The sequence below is a fragment of the Mobula birostris genome, chromosome 9, assembly GCF_030028105.1.
Source record: "Mobula birostris isolate sMobBir1 chromosome 9, sMobBir1.hap1, whole genome shotgun sequence".
NCBI classification, from domain to species: domain Eukaryota; kingdom Metazoa; phylum Chordata; class Chondrichthyes; order Myliobatiformes; family Myliobatidae; genus Mobula; species Mobula birostris.
Genome location: NC_092378.1, coordinates 62267823 through 62290810, shown reverse-complemented (window position 1 = coordinate 62290810; position 22988 = coordinate 62267823). Strand labels below are relative to the sequence as shown.

The 22988-nt window shown below is 40.0% G+C and overlaps 1 protein-coding gene across 5 annotated transcripts in view; it reads right to left on the bottom strand.

Moving 5' to 3' along the window:
- LOC140202797 (plasma membrane calcium-transporting ATPase 1-like) overlaps positions 1 to 22988 on the bottom strand; it is a 129198-nt gene that overhangs the window by 5693 nt on the left and 100517 nt on the right. For all 5 annotated transcript variants that reach the window (XM_072268157.1, XM_072268161.1, XM_072268160.1 and 2 more), the window contains exons 13-19: positions 20622 to 20801; positions 20448 to 20535; positions 17977 to 18083; positions 17301 to 17492; positions 11833 to 12046; positions 6596 to 6807; positions 6390 to 6497 (exon numbers count right to left, since the gene is read on the bottom strand). In XM_072268157.1, the coding sequence (XP_072124258.1) occupies positions 6390 to 6497; positions 6596 to 6807; positions 11833 to 12046; positions 17301 to 17492; positions 17977 to 18083; positions 20448 to 20535; positions 20622 to 20801 (1101 nt within the window). The remainder of the gene's footprint in view (positions 1 to 6389; positions 6498 to 6595; positions 6808 to 11832; positions 12047 to 17300; positions 17493 to 17976; positions 18084 to 20447; positions 20536 to 20621; positions 20802 to 22988) is intronic.

Genomic DNA, 22988 nt, shown 5'->3' with positions numbered 1-22988 from the left:
ATTTATGGATTAACAAAAGACAATTTTGAGGTTAGAATGATAGGAAACAAAGTAATATACTTTTTTAGATCTAGTATTGCGTAATGAGAAAGGATGGATGATCTGGTAGTTAAGTTAGGGAATGGAGATCACTATGAGTGTTAAATATAAAATTAATTGATTTAATCAGTCTAACTACAGTCTTTAAAGTCTCGCTAGAGACTTTAACAGAGCGTTGCTGTCTAAAGTCTCTTCAAAGTTTTGTCAACACATCTAGGTGAACACATGGGGAAATAGCATACTCGACCACAGCTACTTTTCCTTCCAACGCCTACAAAGAACTCCTCTGCTGCCATTTGGAAAGTCGGATCACTCCTCCATCTTGCTGCTGCCGAGGTACAGGCAGAAGCTGAAACAAGAGGCGGCCATAGTTAAAACCGTCCACTGTTGGTCCAACCAATCAGTCTCCATGCTACAGGACTGCTTTGATGACATCGACTGGAAAGTCTTTCGTGATGAGGATGTCTCCGAGTTCACAGATGGGGTCACGAGCTTCATCTGGAAGTGCATCAAGGATGTTGTCCCCCAAAAATTGGTCAGGGTTTATCCAAACCAGAAACAGTGGATCAACAGTTCCATGTGAACAGCACTTATGGCATGAGATAGAGCTTACATTGCTGGTAACTAACAGGAACTCAAGAAATGCAGCTACGATCTACACAAAGTCATCAAGGCAGCGAAACTACAGTACAGGGACAAGATCCAGACACAACTCTCCACCAACACATGCAGCTTATGGAAAGGTCTGCACACCATCGCAGACTTCAAGGCTAAGCGCAATGGTGCTGCCAACATCGCTGCCTCTCTCCCAGACAAGCTAAATCAATTTTATGCTTGGTTTGATGTCGCCAAGGCTGAGCCCCTGAGGAGAGCTGCCGAAGCAACCTGCACCATAGTGATCTCTGAGGCTGAAGTACGCAGGCGTTTCCGAGTGGACAGTCATTAGGCTGCGGGACTGGACAGCATCCCTGGCCAGGTACTCAGGATGTGCGCAGCACAACTAGCAGGTGTATTTACAGGCATTTTTAATCTCCCAGTGTAGAGTGCCCTCCTGCTTCAAAACATCCACCATTATTCCTGTACCTAAAAAGACCAAGGTAGCATGTCTGTACGACTGGTGTCCTGTCACTCTCACCTCAATAATAAGCAAATGCTTTGAGGGGCTGGTCAAGGACTACACTTGCAGCATGCTACCACCCACACTGGACCACCTACAATTCGCCTACCGACACCACTGATCAACAGATGTCGCAATAGCCACAACGCTACACACTGTCCTTACAAATCTGCAGAAGAAGGATGCTTATGTGAGAATGCTGTCCTTGGACTACAGTTCAGCATTCAACACCTCCAGTATTCCTTCCTGGCTTGACAAGAAGCTCAGAGACCTCGTCCTTGACCCTGTCTTGTGCAGCTGGACCTTGGACTTCCTGTCAGATCGCCAGCAGGTGATAAGAATAGACTCCCTCACCTCTGCCCCTCAACACAGGTGCCCCTCAGGGCTCTCTCCTAAACCCCCTCCTTTTTCCTCTGGATACCCATGACTGTGTCGCCACCCACAGCTCCAATCTGCTGATTAAATTTGCTAACAACATTACATTAATTGGCCTTATCTCAAATAACAAGGCAGCCTACAGAGAAGTAGTCATCACCCTGACACAGTGATGTCAAGAAAACAACCACTCCCTCAATGTTGCAAAAACAAAGGAGACGGTTGTGATCTGGGGTTGAGAGGGTGAACACCTTTAAGTTCCTCAGCATACACATCACCGAGGATCTCACATGGTCTGTACATACTGGTTGTGTGGTGAAATAAAGCACAACAGCACTTCTTTTACCTCAGACAGCTGAAGAAGTTTGGCACAAATCCCCAAATCCTAAGGACTTTCTACAGGGGAACAATTGAGAGCATCCTGACTGGCTGCATCACTGCCTGGTATGGGAACTGTACTTGCCTCAACTGCAGGACTCTGCAGAGACTATAGATGTGAACTTCCCACTATTCAGGACATTTACGGAGCCGTGCGTAAAAAGAGCCCGAAGATCATTAGGGACCCGAGCCACCCCAACCACAAACTGTTCCAGCTGCTACCATCCGGGAAACAGTACCGTAGTGTAAAAGCCAGGACTAACAGGCTCTGGGACAGCTTCTTCCATCAGGCAATCAGACTGATTAATTCACGCTGAAAAAATTGTATTCCTATGGTATATTGACTGTCCTGTTGTACATACTATTTATTACAAATTACTATAAATTGCACATTGCACATTTAGATGGAGACATTTAATCATGTATGTGAAGAATGTAAGAAATAAATTAAATTCATTAAATATGAATAAAACAAGCTGTGAAGACATGGGACATTGGTATTTGTAGACTGAGGAAAAAATTGAAAGGCATGACAGCAAATGATGGGCAATTTAAAGAACTAATGTAGTCAGAAATAATAGAATCTTTTTCAACAAAATATTCAACAGGAAATTGAACAGTCATGGCTGTCAAGCCAAGCATGTAAGATAAAAGGCAAAGGTCTGGGTGATCCAAAAACTGCAGCATCTGAGGTAGGGAAAATTTCAGAATTTGGCCACTTTCAGGCTTTGAAGGAGACGGCCGTGGAGACAATTAATACATTGGTCGTTATTTTGCTAAATTTTATAGACTCTAGAAGAGTTCCCACAAATTGGATGGTTGCAAATGTAACCCATTCAAGGAGGGATAAAGAACTATAGATTAATTGGCCTGATTTTAAAAGATTACAGACATTTTCCTTTTAATACGTGCATTTAGAAAATAAGTACTGAGCAGAATTCCACATGGATTTGCAACAGAAATGACGCTTGACAATTTTTAGTTCTGGTTGTAGCTAACAGAATATACAAGATGACCAGGTCGTGTGATATAATAAGACGGTACACAAGAGATTAATAAAAATTAACTGGAAGTAATATAATGACAAATCTAAGAAAGAAGGGCTTGTTTTATGTGTGGGAGGCCAACTTTGGATGCTACAGAGATTGTGACTTGTATATTAATGACCAGGATCAAGTGAAATAAATCCAATCATAAACAAGAGAAAATCTGCAGATGCTGGAAATCCAAGCAACACACACAAAATGCTGGAGGAACTCAGCAGGTGAGGCAGCATCTATGGAAAAGAATATTGTTGATGTTTCGGGCCAAAACCCTTCGCAGGACTGGAGACAACAAGTTGAGTAGATTTCAAAGGCTGGGGGAGGGGAGAAAGAAACACAAGGTGATGGGTGAAACCTGAAGGGGGAGGGATTAAGTAAAGAGCTTAGAAGTTGATAGCTGAAAGAGACAGAAGGCCATAGAAGAAAGAAAAGGGGGAAGGAGCACCAAAGGGAGTCAATGGGTGGGCAAGGAGATAAGGTGAGAGGGGAAAAAGGGGATGGGAAATGGTGAAGTGGGGGGTGTGGGACATTACCGGAAGTTCGAGAAATCGATGTTCATGCCATCAGGCTGGAGGCTACCCAAACGAAGACAAGGTGTTGTTCCCCCAACCTACGGAGAAGGAGGCCATCGATAGACATAACAGAATGGGAATGGGAAGAGGAATTAAAATAGGTGGCCACTGTATCCAAAATTTGCTGATGTTACAAAGCTGACTGTCATAAGCTGTAAAAAGGTTACCAAAGATGTCAGAGTGATGTAGATAGGGTAATGTCATGATATGGCAATGGAATATATTGTGGAATGTTTTTAAAATAGCAAATGATTAAAAGGTGTTGGACCTGAATAACCTGGAACAACTTAAAATTAACATGCATTTTTAGCAAGCACAAAATAAACAGTGTATTGGTCTTTAAAGTGATTTAAGTATAGGAATGAAGAAAGAGACATACAAATTTTGCAAAGGGCGCAGAGATGATAGAAACATGGGGACTATGTAGAAGGAAAGGGTTAGATTGATTTTAGAGTAGGCCGAAGGATCTGTACTATGTTCTATATTCTGCTTCCATCATCCAAAGTCTTTGTGTACAGACCCCATGTTGATACCAAGAGAAACTCACAGAGGGTTTGCTGCAAAGATTCACTAACGATGGTGGGCTTGTCATAGTAGAAGAGCTCAAGCTGACTGGACCCCTATTCAAGTTTAGAAAAATAGAGATAATCTCATTAAAACATAATTCTTGAGGGATTTGCCAAGGTAGATGTAGAAACTAACAAGGTAAATGTGGTTTAGTCTAATTGACATTTTAAAACAAGAAGTACAGTTTAAAGATATGGTTGGCCTATCAAGAAGAATGAGAAGGACTCCATTCATACAGTGAGTTGTGATTTTTTTGGATTTTGTATCCAACAAGTATGTAGAGGGCCAGGTAGATAAACAGATTTTAAGAGAATCGAGATCGCTATGCCCTGCGTACATGGAAAGGGCTGCCGGCGACTGTGGTGGAGGTGGATACAATAAGGTCTTTTAAGAGACTTCTGGATAGGTACATGGAGCTTAGAAAAATAGAGGGCTATGGGTAACCCTAGGTAATTTCTAAAGTACATGTTCGGCACAGCATTGTGGGCCGAAGGACCTGTATTGCATTGTAGGTTTTCTATGTTTCTGTATGGGTTAGCACAGGAAAGAAGCACCAGTAGTAACATCAGCTGTGATCCTCACAAATGACAGAGGAGGCACAATTAGTAATTTAAAATATTGTGATTTATACATTTTTGCTAAACAGTTAGTAGAAGATATGGTACAGATGTGGTGATTTTAAATTAGGTGGCAGATCAGCCACTTCAAAGAGAATTAGTTTGTGGCTTTTTAATCCTTTCCTATTTCAATGGCACCAAAATCCTACAAAGCTTTTTTTAATGCATTCCTGGTTTAATGTTCAATGACTAGTTGCATATTTTAATATCCCATTCTAAAAATCTTAGAGTTTTAAACATTTTCCCTATGCTTATGTTATTTGCAAAGCTATTTCCTACTCTTCCATTCTCTTAGAAATCATTTCGATTATTCCACTCAAAATTTTATTAGATTTAAAACCAAAGTATTTTCCACACAAACTTTATTCTGCTGGAAGAAAAGCACATTGCATCATAACATTTACGTGAAACATCACTTAAGACTGAACAATTATTGTTTATTATTACAAGGTTGGCAGTTTATCCACTTCCCTGGGACAATTTGCTTCATTTGGCTTCTGTCGAAGATCCTGATCTGCAGCTGCACTCAAACTTTGGTTCTTTATGGTGATGGTCCCCACTCCTAGGGCTCACCAACCAGCCATTTTTGATATCCCAAGGATGCCGCCTAGAAGACTAGCACGTCCTTGGGATACTAAGTCTTTGCGGCCCCAGGGACAAGCCAGCTGTATGCCAGTGTCACTAACTGAAGCGTTGTGGGAGTAAACAGAATATCGTCAACAGCGGATTAGCTGTTGGAGGTCTCTATTGAGAACTGCTATATCACTCTCTTTTTCTTTTGTTGGGGGAGAATTTGTTGCCGATTCTCGAGTCGGAGAACTCGGACGGAAAAAAGTGATGCTGCAGACTTCAACATCATAAATCAGCAAGTGGTTTTTTTGGTCTTGTTAGTCTCCCCTCTCGCTGTGTAACACCTCTCTGCCCCTTTATTAGGGAGGGAGAGAGAGAGAGAAAGAGCAAGCCTGTGATATGGTGAACGATTAGTTTTTGTTGCACTGCAGTTCATGGCCTTTCTTGGGGGCTTTGCTATTGCTTGCTTGGTGGATAGAGATGTTTTCTGCTGAAGTGGAGGGTGGAGGGTTGATACTTTGCTGTTGCTTGTGTGTGGGAGGGGGAGTGGGGGCAGTCTGGGTTCTAACAATTTTACTGTCACTCATTCTTTGGGGAACCCTTCCGTTTTTGTGGATGTCTACGAAAAACAAGAATTTCAGGTTGTAAATTGTATACTTCCTCTGATATTAAATGAAACTACTGAACTTCAAGATAGCTAGTCATTTGGTGGACATCTTTAATAATTAAATCATGCAGACTAAATATCTCCATTATTCATTACTGATGCAAAAAGTGAAATCACACCAATGAAAATCTATAAAGGAGATGCACAGTAATGCTCAACAAAATTAGGAGTCAAACAGAAGCAAAGTTTAGAAAGTTCGACTACTGTCAAGGAGTATTTGATACCACTAGTGTGTCTGCTGGTCAATTTTGTTTCAACCGTAGGGAAGAAAAAGGCAAAAAAAAAGCCATCTCTGGTAATGGCATTTAAAATACCATAAAAATTTTACTTTCCAGAGGTAGCAGACTTGTGCTTGTATACATTAGGAATGTTTAATTCTGCAATATTATTTGCTTCTAAAGACTTGGGTTAATAAAGAACTGTTCCAAAATTAAAAATGCTTACCTGGCCCCAGAGAAGAGTTCCCATTCCTAGAAAAATACACCATAACCACTGATCAATTGTTAGTTCAGTGCAACTAAATGGCTTCCCACCAAATTGAATAATAAGGATCTGAAAAAAAAATCAAAAAATTTAAACATAACCGAAGAACCTAGCCTAGCATTCAAAAGCAAATGCAACAATTAGCTGGTCACAACCAACCAACTTACCTGTACCACAAATGTTCCCAGTACAATGGTACAAAATATTGGATTTCTGAAAATTCCATCAAAAACATTCCTTTCACCATGAATTTTGCGAGCATTCACTTCATTAAACAATTGCATCAAGACAAAAGTATTAAATACAATTGTGTAGTGTTCTGAAGGTGGGGCCTGAAGAGGAGCATTTCTTCCACTGTCAATATCAAAAATTTTTTCCCCTGAATAAAAAAAAAATCACTTTTAGAAACACAGAAAACCTACAGCACAATACAAGCCCTTCGGCTCACAAAGCTGTGCCCAACTTGTCCTTACTTTAGAACTACCTAGGTTTACCCATAGACCTCTATTTTTCTATGCTCCATGTATCCATCCAGGAGTCTCTTAAAAGACCCTATCGTTTCCACCTCCACCACCGCCACTGGCAGCCTATTCCACACACTCACCACCCTCTGCGTAAAAAATATACCCCTGACATCTCCTCTGTACCTACTTCCAAGCACCTTAAAACTATGCCCTCTTGTGCTAGCCATTTGAGCCCTGGGGAATAGCCTCTGACTATCCACACGATCAATGCCTCTCATTATCTTGTACACCTCTATCAGGTCAACTCTCATCCTCTGTCGCTCCAAGGAAAAGAGGCTGAGTTCACTCAATCTATTCTCAAAAGGCATGGTCCCCAATCCAGGCAACATCCTTGTAAATCTCCTCTGCACCTTTTCTATGGTTTCCACGTCCTTCCAGTAGTCAGGCGACCAGAACTGAGCACAGTACTCCAAGAGGGGTCTGACCAGGCTCCTATAAAGCTGCAACATTACCTCTCGGCCCTTAAACTCAATCCCACAATTGATGAAGGCCAATGCACCGTATGCCTTCTTAACCACAGAGTCAACCTGCATAGCAGCTTTGAGTGTCCTGTGGACTCGGACCCCAAGATCCCTCTGATCCTCCACACTGCCAGGAGTCTTACCATTAATACTATATTCTACCATCATATTTGACCTCCCAAAATGAACCACCTCACACTTATCTGGGTTGAACTCCATCTGCCACTTCTCAGCCCAGTTTTGCATCCTATCAATGTCCCGCTGTAACCTCTGACAGCCCTCCACACTATCCACAACACCTCCAACCTTCATGTCATTTACTAACCCATCCCTCCACTTCCTCATCCAGGTCATTTATATATTAAAAAAAATCAGGAAGAGTAGGGGTCCCAGAACAGATCCCTGAGGCACACCACTGGTCACCGGCCTCCATGCAGAATAGGACCCATCTACAACTACTCTTTGCCTTCTGTGGTCAAACCAGTTCTGGATCCACAAAGCGATATCCCCCTGGATCTCATGCCGCCTTACTTTCTCAATAAGCCTTGCATGGGGTACCTTATCAAATGCCTTGCTAAAATCCATATACACTACATCTATGGCTCCACCTTCATCAATGTGTTTAGTCATGTCCTCAAAAAATTCTTTTCAAATCTTTTTATTGTATGTATGTATATATGAAAAATAACATGAGTACATCAAAGTAACAACACTTACAATGCCTCAAAAAAAATCCATCATCTTAAAGATTTAAAACAAAATTTTGTGATAACAAAAACTACCAAGCAGGAAAGTGAGAAATATACTTTTAGTATATTTTCTTTCCTTGCTGGCGGTCTGATGTTTATTTTTAGAAGCTTTTTGTATGACGCATGGCTCCGGGGTTGCACACCTAATGGGTTCTTTTTTTTTTCTCTTTCCTGCTTGGTAGGTTTTTTTTGTTATCACAAGAAATTCAATCAGGCTTGTAAGGCATGACCTGCCTTTGACAAAGCCATACTGACTATTCCTAACCATATTATGCCTCTCCAGATGTTCATAAAGCCTGCCTCTCCGGATCTTCCCCATCAACTTACCAATCACTGAAGTAAGACTCACTGGTCTATAATTTTCTGGGCTATCCCTACTCCCCTTCTTGAACAAGGGAACAACATCTGCAACCCTCCAATCCTCCAGAACCTCTCCCGTCCTCATTGATAATGCAAAGATCATTGCCTGAGGCTCAGCAATCTCCTCCCTCGCTTCCCACAGTAGTCTGGGTTACATCCTGTCCGGTCCCAGTGACTTATCCAACTTGATGCTTTCCAAAAGCTCCAGCGCATCCTCTTCCTTAATATCTACATGCTCAAGCTTTTCAGTCCGCTGCAAGTCATCCCTACAATTGCCAAGATCCTTTTCCATAGTGAATACTGAAGTAAAGTATTCAGTAAGTACCTCTGCCATCTCCTCTGGTTCCATACACATTTTTCCACTGTCACACTTGATTGGCCCTATTCTCTCACATCTTATCCTCTTGCTTTTCACATACTTGTAGAATGCCTTGAGGTTTTCCTTAATCCTGTCCGCCAAGGCCTTCTCATGGCTCCTTCTGGCTTTCCTAATTTCATTCTTAAGCTCCTTCCTGCTAGCCCTATAATCTTCTAGATCTCTATCATTACCTAGTTTTTTGAACCTTTCGTAAGCTCTTCTTTTCTTCTTGACTAGATTTACAACAGTCTTTCTACACCACGGTTCCTGTACCCTACCACCTTTTCCCTGTCTCATTGGAAGGTATCTACGCAGAACCCCATGCAAATATCCCCTGAACATTTGCAACATTTCTTTCATACATTTCCCTAAGAACATCTGTTTCCAATTTATGCTTCCAAGTCCCTGCCTGATAGCCTCATATTTCCCCTCACTTCAATTAAACATTTCCCTAACTGGTCTGTTCTTATCCCTCTCCAATGCTATGGTAAAGGAGATAGAATTGTCATCACTATCTCTAAAATGTTCTCCCACCGACAGTCCTGACACCTGACCAGGTTCATTTCCCAATACCAGATCAAGTACAGCCGCTCCTCCTGTAGGCTTATCTACATATCATGTCAAGAAACCTTCCTGAACACACCTAACAAACTCTACCCCATCTAAACCCCTCACTCTAGGGAGATGCCAATCAATATTTGGGAAATTAAAATCTCTCACTATAACAACTCTGTTATTATTACTCCTTTCCAGAATCTGTCTACCTAACTGCTCCTCGATGTCCCTGTTACTATTTGGTGCTCTATAAAAAACACCCAGTACAGTTATTGACCCCTACCTATTCCTAACTTCCACCCACAGAGACTCCGTAGACCAGTGGTCCCCAACCTCCGGGCCGTGGACCGATACATTGCCGTGAAGAATGCAGGGGTACAGCGGTAGTCGGAACGCACCCAGCACATCTTTAAGAAAAAAAGCCGAAATAAGCAAGCTAATTAATTAGGTGTCACCCGGCATGTAAGTGTCGCCCCAGATCAGAGGCGATTGCCGATTGCTTCAAACAGGAGTACTTATTGTTAAGGGGACAGCCACTGGGGTACTCTCTAGCACCTGCTTCTTGCCCTTCCCTCTCCTGACTGTTACCCATTTATCGGTCTCCTGAGGCTCCGGTGTGACTACCTCCCTATAGCTCCTCTCTATCACCTCTTCACTCTCCCTGACCAGATGAAGGTCATTGAGCTACATCTCCAGTTTCCTAAGAAATTATTTCTTTCAAAATGTCACTATTTGCAAGGCAAATACAATAAAATAATTCAAATGCAGAATGAATTAAACAGAGGAAAAATATGGAGACAACTACAGTGCAACAGGTACACAGGAAATGAAAGTAAACGATACAGCCTTCCAGCTTGGTCCATTATTCAACAAGATGGCTGAGCTAGCTTAGATCCATTTTCCCACTGGTCTGAAGCCCAAACAGCTCAAAATTTTCTTATCTTTGCCTTAAATTGCCAACCCCACAGAATCTACTCTATCAAATCCTATGTTTCAAAAGGATCACCTTTCATTCCAATCTTTATTTCTCAACATCAGTTTATCAAACCTTTGCTGCTTTGCTTAAGTACTGTATATCCTTTCCTGGGTGTATACGCTGAATTCCAGGTGGAGCTTAAACAAAGGTGTAAGCAATTAGAACAGGACTCTCACTGAATTTTACTCAGAGTAAAGATATCTTTCTAATTGCTTCCTGTACTTGCATGTTAACTTTCCATGATCTGGATAAACCCAAGAACACAAAAATCTGTGTCGCAACATTTAATAGTTTGCTTTTCTATTTTCCATGCTGTGGATAATTTCTCATTTTCATACATAATCCATTACTTCCTGTCAAAAAGCATAGAATTGGGCAACGTGGCCCACTAAGCAATCATTTACACGTCCCTTTTTTTAATTCATCTACTTTTTCATCGACTCATTTCCTCCACCATCCCCTTTCCCTCCCAATTCTATTGGTCACCTAAACACCAAGACAATTTGGTGGACAGTTTATCCATCGACTTGCACATCTTTAAAATTTGGAGGAGCCAAAGTCTGCCATCACAAAAAGAATGGGCAAACTCTGCGTCGCCACCAGAAGTCAAGAGTGAAGCCAGGTTGCTGGAGCTCAGGCAGCAGCTCTATTAGTTGCACTACATTTAACTACCATTTCTTTCCTTTGTCCTTGCATTTATTTTCCTAATTAGCATTGACAGCAGCCTTGGATATATGGATATATTATACCTGGCTCCCTCAACTAATTCACTCATGAGGCTCAAGCACACAGCGCTTGTGACAATCCACTAACTGGAATGCATGAACTTGAAAATGTGTGCTTAATTTTTGCTTTATGGTAAATCCTTGATTAATGTCAGTACTTTAAATCCATTAAGTAGTAACGTTACATCATTATATCAAATGCCTTTTGAAAATTCAAGTATTACAGATTATCTAATTTGTTAGTCACAGGTCAAAACCAGATTTGTGAAATATGAATTGCTTCTCAAAAACCATCACTTAAGTGTCCAGTATCAATAACTTCTACACATTGTTTGCCTTCTCCCTTCTTTCATGAGGATTAGATTAGATTTACTACTTATTAATCTACTGAAACCATTCTCAAATTTGGGAAGTCCTGGAAGTCTAGATCGATCACAGTTATCACCTCCACAACTACTAAAATGGAAGAATACAGGCCATCATATGCATTTATCAGCTTTCAGTCAATTATTTCAGCACCAATCAGGACAGTTAAAATTAAGTGGAAGCAATTAATATACTGATTTTTAGCAAGTTTAGATATTAATAAAAACATATTTAATCTGCAATTGCAATCAGAACTGCTTACCAATCAAAATGCAAAAATTAAGTGACTTATTTGAAACCCAACACATACGGTTTATGCCCTCTGCTTACCAACAAACAAGAGTGTAAATACTATAACAAGTTGGTAGATGGCATGACCAAATATATTTTTCATCATAGTACGAGAGATGAGTGGTTTGTTTCTGCCGTAAGGCTTCCGTAGTAACAATGCTTCTGTGGGAGGTTCAGTGGCCAAAGCAAGTGATGCAAACGTATCCATGATTAGATTTACCCAAAGCATTTGCACAGCCTTCAAAGGAGAATCCTAAAAAGACAGGGAACCAATAGAATTTACATTATGCTAAATATAGAATGTTTACAAGCATTGTTTTTCTTCAGTATTTGTGCAATTACTGAAGTAATCCAAAAGAGACTTTATAAAGTTTCAATATACAAGTGCATATACAAATAACCAGATATCAGTCACAGCAACTTTCTCTTATGAGCAACAGAGATACTTTTTAAATCAACTGGTAGATTTCCCCAATCATCAGTAATTGATGACATTAAATTAAGCATAGTATTAAATCAAAGGAAATGGCTTACTAAGTTGTCAGAAATAGCAAGAAGCCTGAGGTTTGGGAGGAAATCTGACCTGCTGGAAGTAATCCTGTGAATCTTCCTTCATTTACCCCACTGGCAAGTATATCCATTTTTAGGTAGGGAAACAAGAATGGGATATAATACTGCAGGTGTATAAGATTTGTGCCCTGAAGAATTTTTTTAAAACATAATTTCTTTAAAGGCCAGCCTTTGCCTGGCCACTGTCATAACTTTCAACTTGTGCTTCCAGTCAATCACAGCCAAATCTTCTCTCATACTTTAAGTTTAATTAAGATCCTTGATTTTCTATTGGATTTTAAAGTGACATAGTTTAAATGAAAGTGTGGTTTAAATTTAAGATTCCATCATATTATGGCTATTCTTTGCACAAAGGCCCATTGACATCGAGATCATTTGCAAAGAATAAGACCCAAAATGGTTTTTTCCCTTGTTTGTTCCTCAACTATTCATCACCTGTCTTATGAGTATAAAAATGATTCATTCACTCCTCTGGGATACATGCATCCGACTTCTTGATTCAATGCCATGCCCAATATTACAATTACTTTTTGGCTACCTTCTAAAAACTTTATCTGCCATTTCTAAGCTTGACTCAAATTGTTTCTAATTCTTCACCATGCTGGTAAATAAAGACCACCATACATTGATACAACTCCAAAGTAACTATAAATAATCCTGGCTGCGAAAGTAAGAGGGTTGGGCATGGGGCTAGCAATCCCATCCTGCAGACATCCAGTGCTACAGAAATACCAGAGTTTCCAAAGACTACATCCTTGGGAGAGGAAGATATATGAAAGTTGTATGGTGAAAGCAGAAGCCACAGGGCCAATCATCCTTTAGGGCAGGACTGAGAACTCTGGCGAGCTGTTGTCAATAGGCTATGCCCCAGTAACAATGATTGGCTTAAGACTATGATGACATACTCAAGTTTATTAATTAAACTACACCCTTTCCCTAGGTTGATGTCATCTCCAATGTAAAATATTTCATACCTGATAATATTGATCCTGGCTAACCCTACTGAAGTGCAACCAGAAACAATGCCTCAGAAATCTAAACCCTTCCCTCCTGCACCATCACTCGAGCACTGCATTCACCTAAGTAATATCCAAGTGGGGTAAAGACAGTGATTGTTGTATAAGCTGTTATTGCTCGAACTAAGATGCATTTAACTAAGGAAGCCTCAATTATAGGTAGCAAGACAAAGTTAATAAAAGCAGATTATCACACAGCACTATGGAAGAAAATAGTAACTCAAGAGGACGAATCGTGTTTCGCTTGGGAATCCACCTGGACAAATTACTTAAATTACCTTGCTCAAAAACAATTCCAGTGTTAATCTACTGCATAGTTTAAATTGCAAGATCAACTGAGCTGCAACCTTAGTGGGCCTGCAGCAGGGTTTGGGAGAATCTAAAAGTGAAAAAGATACTGGACTTTATCCTCAGCTCACCCGTTACAGGTACATCTAAGAGATTGGCTCCTGACCTGTGCTCAAAGGGACCTGATAATGGATACTGAATAGATCAGTTGCATCTGCTTCCCCTCTCCCACTGTTCCCATCTGACCTCACCACTTTCCTCCTTTTATTCAATGCACAACCTTCCTCTTCCACCAGATTATATCATCTTCCTTCCTTTGTCCATCTATCAACATGACCAGGCTGAGCTGTGACACAAGAGCTATACAAATGGTGCAGAATGCCAATGTGTTTCCCAATAGTTAGAGTGTCTAAACTAGATAGCATGAGTTTAAATTGAGAAGAAAAAGGTTTAAAGGAGAACTGAGGGGTAACAGAGTAATCAGTATCTGGAATCAGCTGTCAGAGGTGGTGGTGTTGAAGCAGGAACAGTAATAGTCAAGTGACACCTGGACAGGTAGCTGAATAAGGCATAAAGAAACAAGGAATTAATACAGGCCAGTGGGGTTAGTGTACATAGGCATGATGGTTGGCATAGAAGCAGAGGGCAAGGGGCTTGCTTCTATGCCGTAAAACTCTTAATGATATAAACACAAAATATTTTGCTGATGCTGGAAATCCAAAGCAACACACACAAAATGCTGGAGGAGCTCAGCAGTCAGGAAACATCTATGGCAATGAATCAACAGTCAATCCTTCATCAGGACTGCAAAGGTAGAAAGGATCTTACACTAAGCCAGAATAAGGTGGAGGAAGGGGAAGGAGGAACAAGCTAGAGGATGATCAGTGAAGCCAGGTGGGTTGGGGAAGGGGATAAATTAAGAGGCTGGGAGGTGATGGGTGGAAAAGGCAAAGGGCTGGAGAAGAAGAAATCTGAAAGGAGAGTGGACCGTGGCAGGAGGGGCACTGGGGGGAGGTGATAGAATGGACAGGTGAGGAGAAGAGGTAAGAGGCCAGAGTGGGGGATTAAAGTGAGCAGGGGGTGGGGGAGGGGATGATTGGAAATTGGAGGAATTGGTGTTCATGCCATCAGGTTAGAGGCTACCGAGACAGAATGAAGTGTTGCTCCTCCAACCTGATTGTAGCAGAAGAGGTGGCAGTGGACCAACATGTTGGAACAGGAATGGGGATAGGAATTAAAATGGTTGGCCACCAAGAAATTCTGCTTTTTGCAAATAGAGCGGAGGCACTCGACAAAGTGGTCCCCCAATCTACGCTGGGTCTCACCAATGTAGAGGAGGCTGCATTGGGAGCACCGGATACAGTTGACAACCCCAGCAGATTCACAGGTGAAGTGTTGCCTCACATAGAAGGACTGTTTAGGGCTCTTATGAAGCTATGTCAGGTTCAGATCAGCTATACATTGTAATAAAGCATTCAAAATTGGGTTAGGTCAGTGCAACTTACACCCTTTAACCAGGTCAGGATAATTTGCTTAGTATTATGTGTCCTGTTCTTGATCAATAATTAATGTATCATTGCCATATTCAAAGCGTGTGTAAAACTGTCATATTTGCTGCAATGATTGTATTGTTCATGGAAAAAGTACTCAGCTCAGGTTGTGTTTAAATTTATACCTAAATCTTTAATCTGGAGACAGAAAAGACTGCAGATGTTCATAGAGGGATCAGGAGTGGAGAGATTGAGCAGTTTCAAGTTCCCGGTTCTCAAGGTCTCTGAGGATTTAACCTGGTCCCAACATATCAATGTAGTTATAAAGAAGGCAAGACAGCTCCTATACTTCATTAGGAGTTTGAAGAGATTTGGCATGTCAACAAATACACTCAAAAACTTCTACAGTTGTACAGTGGAGAGCATTCTGACAGGCTGCATCACAGTCTGGTATGGCGGAGCTACTACATAGGACCGAAAGAAGCTGCAGAAGGTTGTAAGTCTAGTCAGCTCCATCTTGGGCACTAGCCTACAAAGAACCCAGAACAACTTCAGGGAGCGGTGCCTCAGAAAGGCAGCATCCATTATTAAGGACCTCCAGCACACAGGGCATGCCCTTTTCACACTGTTACCATCAGGTGGGAGGTACAGAAGCCTGAAGGCTCACACTCAGTGATTCAGGAATAGCTTCTTCCCCTCTGCCATCAGATTCCTAAATGGACACTGAACCCTTGGACACTACCTCACTTTTTTAATATACAGTATTTCTGTTTTCTGCATGTTTTCTAATCTATTCAATATATGTATACTGTAATTTATTTATTTCTCTTCTATATTATGTATTGCATTGAACTGCTGCTGCTAAGTTAACAAATTTCATGTCACGTGCCAGCGATAATAAACCTGATTCTGATCTGGAGCAACTCACAAAAAGGTAAAGGGCCTCAGTGAGTCAAGGAGCAATTAGAGAGGGAAATGGACAGTCAATTATCTGGACTGAAAGATAAAAGGGAGATAGCCAGTGTAAAATAGCAGAATGAAGAGGTGGAAGAAGAACCAATAGTTCATAGGTGGATCCATATGAGGGAGTGAGAGGCAGATGGTGGAGGGGAGAGTGGAAATAGCAACAGAAGCTGGGAAGTGATAGGTAGAAGAAAAGGCTTGAAGATGATGGAACTTGGGAGGAAAGGAAGGTGATGAATTAAGAGAGGGAGATGGGGAAGGCAGATAGAAATAGTGGAGGAAGGGAACCAGTGGGATGAATGGGATACGGGCAAATGGAGTATATGGAGGACGAAAAAAAGAACTGGCGACCAGGGTGAGTGTACAACAACTGATAGGCCAGGAGAGAGAATAGGGACAGAGGAGCAGAAATTCAGTGGAAATTGGGGAAGTCAATATTCATTATATTTAATCTGGCCTTATAATAAAAATGACAGCAGAGTCCTTGGGGAGACGGTTTCATCTTTATACTTTTGAACATTAAGCTGGATGCCATTACCCACAACTGGATTAAGTTCAGCACTGGGATTCTATGATGTACTATGGACCCTCAGCAACAGAACTGTATTCTACCCAGGGATCAATCCTGTTTCAATGAGGATCAGCACCAGATACATCAAAATGTGAGGGGCAACAAAGGCTGTGAAAGCTGAAGAGGAAGATGCAAGGTAGAAATAAAACAAAATGCTGGATACATTCAGAAAGAAAGAGTCAATGTTTTGGGTTGATTTTTCTTCATCAGAACTGGGAAAAGCTGCAGGGAAAGGAGGGCAGGCAGGATAGAGAGAACAAAGGCAATGTTTGAGATAGGGTAGAAAACAAGAGGAAAGGCTGAGAAATAGTGAAGGCTCACAAATCAACAGATCATGGCTCAGGAAATCCAACATCCAGTTATAAAAGTTATCCCAGAGCACTCATGGTGATGCAAGAGCAGTATTAATCAAGTCCAAGGCAGATGTTTATCTACTCAGTCGAGCCTATGCAATATTTCACGTTTTCCAATGCTATGTATCTCTAGGCTAAGCCATTAAGATAAATTCTTTGAAAATCTAGAATTTTACAGTATGTGCAATCAGTAAACTCTTCAATCTTTAACAGTTTTGAAAGGCTTGCAGTATATTTACGCAGTATTTCCACACACCTGTGTAATACAAGCACCAGTGAACGCCACAATCACTGCCACAACGTTGACAGTAAGCTGGAACTGGAGAAACTTTGAAATACTGTCGTATACATTCCTGCCCCACATTACTGCTTTGACAATGCTTGTGAAGTTATCATCAGTTAGAATAATATCCGAGGCTTCTTTGGCCACATCCGTTCCAGCAATACCCTAGGAGGGAAATTAACACCAGTTACTTTCAGTTGAACTAGAGGGGATAACTTCAATCACCCCAACACTAAACTGATTCCACAACCTATGGACTAACTCTTAGGGACTCTGCAACTCACGTTCTTGATATTTATTGCACATTTATTTATTATTTCTCTTTTCTCTTTGTATTTACACATTTTGTTGTTTTTTTTTGGACATTGGCTGCTTGTCTATCTCCTGTGTGGTTTTTCATTGATTCTATTGTATTTCTTTCCAGTTACTGTGAATACCCACAAGTAAAGGAATCTAAGGGTTATATATGTACTTTGATAATAAATTTACTTTGAACTTTGTTCTATACTACGATCACCAACAATAAGACTTCCACTGAATTATTAACACCGTAGACTAATAAAAGAATGTAAAATCTTGCATTTGAAGACACCGTACCAATATACAAAGATCAGAAACAAGCTGATAATGCAGCAATTTTGGAGCATACCATGGCAAATCCAACATCAGCTTTTTTCAACGCTGGGCCATCATTTGTACCATCACCAGTGACTGCTACCACCTGTCTTTGTTCTAACGCATTACTGTCAATGATGCCTTCAAGTGAAAACACAAAAACATTTATATTTAATCCTGTGAAAAGGTTTGATCATTCATTCAATTCTAATAAAGGATCTTATTCCTTTGAGAAACAGATTTGCAAATCAATGTTTTAAATTCCTATTAGAATTAATTGAGCAAACAGGCCAAGCTTAATAGGTTCAAATTCCATGACTACATACCCTTATTTGAATAAGATGTAGCTTCACCTATGTTTCAAAATTACATTGCCATTAAAAACCAAGACAACTATCCAATTTCTATAATTAATTAGAAACGAAATTTTGTTAATTGAAGATAACCAAAATGTATTGAAAAGAATAAAATGATCAATGGGCAGGAAAAATGTAGAATGAAGTTAAATATACCTCACCCAATCAGTGCTGTTTGGGATTGTTTGCATCTATAATTCAGCAGTCAGTGCAAGTAATCCCTGGTATTTCCCTGTAGCAAGGAGTTGTGGCTTTCAACATTCAACAAGTCATCTCAAAATTGTAGGCTACACTGAAATGTTAGGTGATTGAAGAGTTTAAGAGCATTGCTAGCTGTCTGAAAACTGCCCAATTTGAGTCCTGCTCATTTTTACACAAATAGCATTGGAAAATTTTCTGCATTTAAAAAAAGTCTACAAAAACTGCACCATAAATGGAAAAATACTGCTTAAAGGGAATATGACATTAATGACTCTGTTCTGCAGTCAATGGGATAAAAGTAACTTTTAGATCAAATGAAAAAATTAGCCAAAGTCCATCAGTGTAAATTTGCAAAGTGCACTTGCAACTGTGTCTGCTCTTCTTGCTCACATCAATATCCTTACCCTATGCATCACTCTCCCCTTTAACTGTTTTCCAAGTCATCACATTTGACATTGCTTACTTGGTACATTTTGCACCAGATGGCAGTATTGTTCTTAAATTCATAGGACTGACTGCTGAATTATAGATGCAAACGATCCCAAAACTGCACAGATTGTGCGAGGTATATTTTTCCTGCCATTATTCATTTTATTCTTTTCATTACATTTCAGATATCTTCAAGTAACAAAATTTGGTTTTTAAGTAGATATAGAAATTGGATAGTTGTCTTGGTTTTTGTTTAATGCAATGCTAGGAGTTCCTCTGAATCTATTTAGTACAAATGAGATGCTTCATGAACCTAATGAGCATTTGGCCAAGCAAATGAGAATGCATTTGTTTCCAGCTTTTAAAAAAATTTTTAAATCCTACTGTCTTCATTTGTCTATTACTCTGATGTGAGATCAGCAGCAATGAATAAGCCTTCAGCACCCTCACCTTTCGTCTCAATCTCTTTTGGTGCTCTCCTTTTTACAGTATTCTCATCACCCTTTCCACTATTCCTCTACAATTTAAAATGTATTGATGTCTAACTCTTCCCAATTATTACGTATACCTTTGTCTTGAAATGTTGTTTCTCCATCTCCAGAAACAGTCCCAAGTATTTTTTTTAAAAATTTAAAGCGATAGTATCCCATTCCCACAAAGCAGATGGGAAAGCAAGTGGTTTTTCTAACCATTGCTGGAAACCTTTGGGTCCACATGAAGCAAAAAGCTGTCACCATTGACTATTCTTCCATTACAGTCAAAGTGCTTTCCACCTTGCTTCTTTTACTTTCCTTACATAGTTGCTCAAACCACTTTTCAGAACTCTTCCATCAACAATTATCTGTTTACTCAGGCTACCACATTTGAAAGAATCTCCCTTCATTCCAGCTATATCAGCTAGCACCTAGTCATCAATATTTTCTGTTTATTGTATTGTTTTCTGGTCCAAAGTGCTTCAATTCCACCTCTGAATACTCCTCCACTGAAAACTGGATTTGCATTGTTAGACCGAAACCATGATTTCCCTTGGATCAAATGCTGTTAACTCACAACTTCCTGATGTGTTTTCATTTGGATAACCTGCAGCTTATGATGGGAAGCTTCCAGAGCAGGCATTTATTTCCATGCCTCAAAATAACCCCATCCTGTTTGCAAATTATGTTATTCCCTTTTCAAGACCTGACTACTGACAGCTGTACGTTCTGCCATTATTAACTGCTTTCAGGTCCATCCATAAAATCTCATCATGTTTCTTCAAATCAGGTCCCTAAAGATGTTTTAAAAAATGCTTGAAAGGCCACCAAGGCTGAATGTGCTTCAGTTAAATGCCATTTAACTTTTATGAACAATAAAATGTCCAATAAAAATGCAGCTGCCTTTGGACCTTATGTTAATGAAGCCAATGTGCAGACTGTGAATTTATGTTTCAAATATCTGTTCATTCAGAACCATCCGTTAAAACATTCATCTGTTAAAAACACATGTAAGAAAATTAAAGCTTTAATCAATGTTAATTTACCTTTGACTAATGTATGTTTATCAGTGGGTGAAGATCTTGCAAGGACACGCAGTCTGGGCCAGATCCTGTCTATTCGTTCTTGTTCAATCTGAAATGATTAAGTATTTGCCATTTTGTAATAATTAATATCAAATGCAAAGTACAGTATGGCATTTTATTTAAATGTCAGTATACCTCTCCTTTAGCATTGCGAATGCGTTTGTTGAACTGTTTACCCTCCAAACATAGAAAGTCATCACCAGCCTGTAAAATGCCACATTTTGTGGCAATTGCACGAGCCGTGTTAATGTTGTCACCAGTAACCATGCGCACAGTGATTCCAGCACCCTGGCACTTCTTAATGGCATCTGGAACCTGCAGGGAGGAGGAATCGACAACTTCACCTTTTACTCTATACAAGCTTCATGAAGTTACTTGTGTCAGCTTAACCCACTAGGAGCTCAGCGACCATTCCGGTGATTAAGGGTTGAAATCCCATCCTAGTGATAAATAACGAGTTCCAGGAGGTCAAAAATAAATGAAGATCTTCTGAATCTACTTGAGATAGGAAGTCATCCCCGGGCAACATTTGTCAAACAACACTAAACTATTCAAAAAACTTTGGGTTTGCAAAGATTTTTTTTAAAAAACATCATGTCTACATCTTTTAAATTTTAATTATCAAGACCATGAAAGAGTTGTGTACAGAGGATGTCAAAGTTCCCCCATCTACTGATAGCAACATAAAATTTAGAGAAGCCTGTATCAATGCACTATTACCAACAATTCAACAAACAGCAGAAAGCAATGCCATCAAAAATGTTGTGCTTTTACTCTGCAGTGCTAACAAGCTTTTTTAAAAAAAAAATCATCTCAAGTCACATTAAACTAGACAATGAGAAAGACTGATTCATCTCAATAACAGGAAGAGCTACACAAGTGTCAGGGCATGATGAAACACACTATGGCATGACACTCAAAGTGGAATTTGTTCATAAGACAGCTGTGGGGAATTACCCATTTCAAAGAATGAAGATAAGTTTTAGCCATGGTCTGACTGATTCAGCAGCTGTCACTGTTCATTCATCCTCCTTTGGTTTGTTTGCATGATACAATGTTACTGTGATCAAGCATATTGTTGCTCAATAATCATACTTCTAAATGGAGAATTCACTATAAATATTCAAACATTCTGTATGCATTTTTAAGTAGATTGAATTTAGGATTAGTACTACCTACTGCTCTCCTTTGAGAATAAAACAGTTATCTTTCCAGTCAAAATCTTTTGCTTTAAAAAATGCAAGAAAATAAGAACCAAACCATCACTATCACTAACCTGAGAAATTTGGGGTATGGAAAATGCAGATTTGTTATGTAATTAATCAGACGAAGTGACACAGTGACCGAGTACCACCAGTCTAGACATGCCCAGAAGAGCTAGTCCAGTCATCAAAATGGTTATAAATGATCCCTGTACCCATCTTGAAGAGTTTAACAATGCTTCACTTATTCTTCCAATGAAATTCTAAAACTGCTTTCCTTGCCACATTTTGCATGAATTACACATACTATAACTAAGCAATAAATAAGTTTGAGGAATATCTTGAACAGCAATAAAAGTAATTTAGATAAACATATCAGACATAAAACTTAAAATCGCAAAATCTTCGAGAAATTGCCATTGGCAATTTGGCTGCCAGATTTGTATACAGAAGTTACATTTCCAGAATAGGACTGTAAAACATAATGCAATAACCCAATTCAAGTTTATACATCTTTGAGAATAAAGTAGAACATAGAATAGTACAACACAGTACAGGCCCTTCGGCCCAAAATGCTGTGCTGACCCTTAAACCCTACCTCTCATATAACCCCCCACTTTAAATTCCTCCATATACCTGTCTAGTATTCTCTTAAATTTCACTAGTGTATCTGCCTTCACCACCGACTCAGGCAGTGCATTCCACGCACAAACCACTCTCTGAGTAAAAAACCTTCCTCTAATATCCCCCTTGAACTTTCCACCCCTTACCTTAAAGCCATGTCCTCTTGTACTGAGCAGTGGTGCCCTGGGGAAGAGGTGCTGGCTGTCCACTCTGTCTATTCCTCTTAATATCTTGTATACTGTACCTCTATCATGTCTCCTCTCATCCTCCTCCTCTCCAAAGAGTAAAGCCCTAGCTCCGTTAATCTCTGATCATAATGCATACTCTCTAAAGCAGGCAGCATCCTGGTAAATCTCCTCTGTACCCTTTCCAATGCTTCCACATCCTTCCTATAGTGAGGCGACCAGAAATGGACACAGTACTCCAAGTGTGGCCTAACCAGAGTTTTATAGAGCTGCATCATTATCCCGCAACTCTTAAACTCTATCCCGCGACTTATGAAAGCTAACACCCCATAAGCTTTCTTAACTACTTAAAGTAATACTCAAAGTAATTTTTTCAAAGTAATACTTAAAGGTAATCAGAGTAATTACTGAAAGTAATACTCATTTCACCATTCTCTCGATCTGCTTTTCATGTACAGTACTGTGCAGAAGTCTTGGGCACATACATATAT